At 40.8% G+C, this 901-nt stretch overlaps 1 protein-coding gene across 1 annotated transcript in view; it reads right to left on the bottom strand.

The window, feature by feature from the left end:
* The window catches only part of LOC119589441 (organic cation transporter protein-like), a 13,364-nt gene that overhangs the window by 2,103 nt on the left and 10,360 nt on the right, over window positions 1-901 (bottom strand). The window contains exon 11 of the mRNA XM_037938050.1: window positions 131-285. Within this exon, the coding sequence (XP_037793978.1) occupies window positions 131-285 (155 nt within the window). The remainder of the gene's footprint in view (window positions 1-130; window positions 286-901) is intronic.

Genomic DNA, 901 nt, shown 5'->3' with positions numbered 1-901 from the left:
TGCAGTCAGCCACGACCACAACTCACACTCCCGATGGGTCACCCTGCGTGCTACGTGTTAAGTGTGCATGGTTACAAATAGCTGATATATTTTGCAACCTGTCCATAACTTAAAATGTTTATCTCTTTACCTTGCTTCCTTGACCCTGCTGTGAGATGCCTCCAGACTGGCCACGGTGTCCAGCATGGGTGCCGTGCGGGTCTCTGGCAGCCAGAACGTGGTCACGCTGGCCACAAAGGCTGCCACGCCGAACACAAACAGTGGCACCCATGACTTGATGGAGCCCTTCGAACATACAGGTAAAATAAAAAATGGATATAAAAACACAAAAATAAATGACAACGGACATGCGAATACAATTGTCGTTAGTGTACATTTCAATAAAAAAAATAAACAGCATTTATTCTTTCATTTCATCTGAGACATTTCCATGATACATTGTGCATGGAAATGTGGCTCAGTATTATAAACAATCCACTAAAACAAGCAATCTCCTTGACTTAGGCACTCGCGAAAAGACCAAGAAATATCGACCACACGCTAGCCAGGTGGATCTTCAGTTGGCTCCCTAAGTGATGATGAACCGTTAGTAAGGTCTACACGAGCTTTTTAATTTGTAGAAGTAATATTTCGGTATTAAAATGGATATCCTAATTATCTGTTTGAAAAATAACACAAAATATGACTGATTACTATGTATTTTTTCTATAATTTTCTTTACTTGCTATTTGCCACTGACATGTCATATATGGAAAGTGTCTTTGAATTAGTCTATCTCCAACCATATATTGAGTCACCTCCACCAAAGAGGTCATTAGTTTGCCAGCGCTGACTGAATTGCGTGAAAAGTTGATGATGCAGTGCAGTGAAATTATAAGGGCAAATTAGCCAGGAACCAGCG

This window comes from Penaeus monodon, chromosome 25 (genome assembly GCF_015228065.2).
Source record: "Penaeus monodon isolate SGIC_2016 chromosome 25, NSTDA_Pmon_1, whole genome shotgun sequence".
In the NCBI taxonomy this organism is placed as follows: Eukaryota; Metazoa; Arthropoda; class Malacostraca; order Decapoda; family Penaeidae; genus Penaeus; species Penaeus monodon.
Note: the sequence above shows the minus strand (reverse complement) of the source record. Positions and strands in the feature narration are given on the sequence as shown.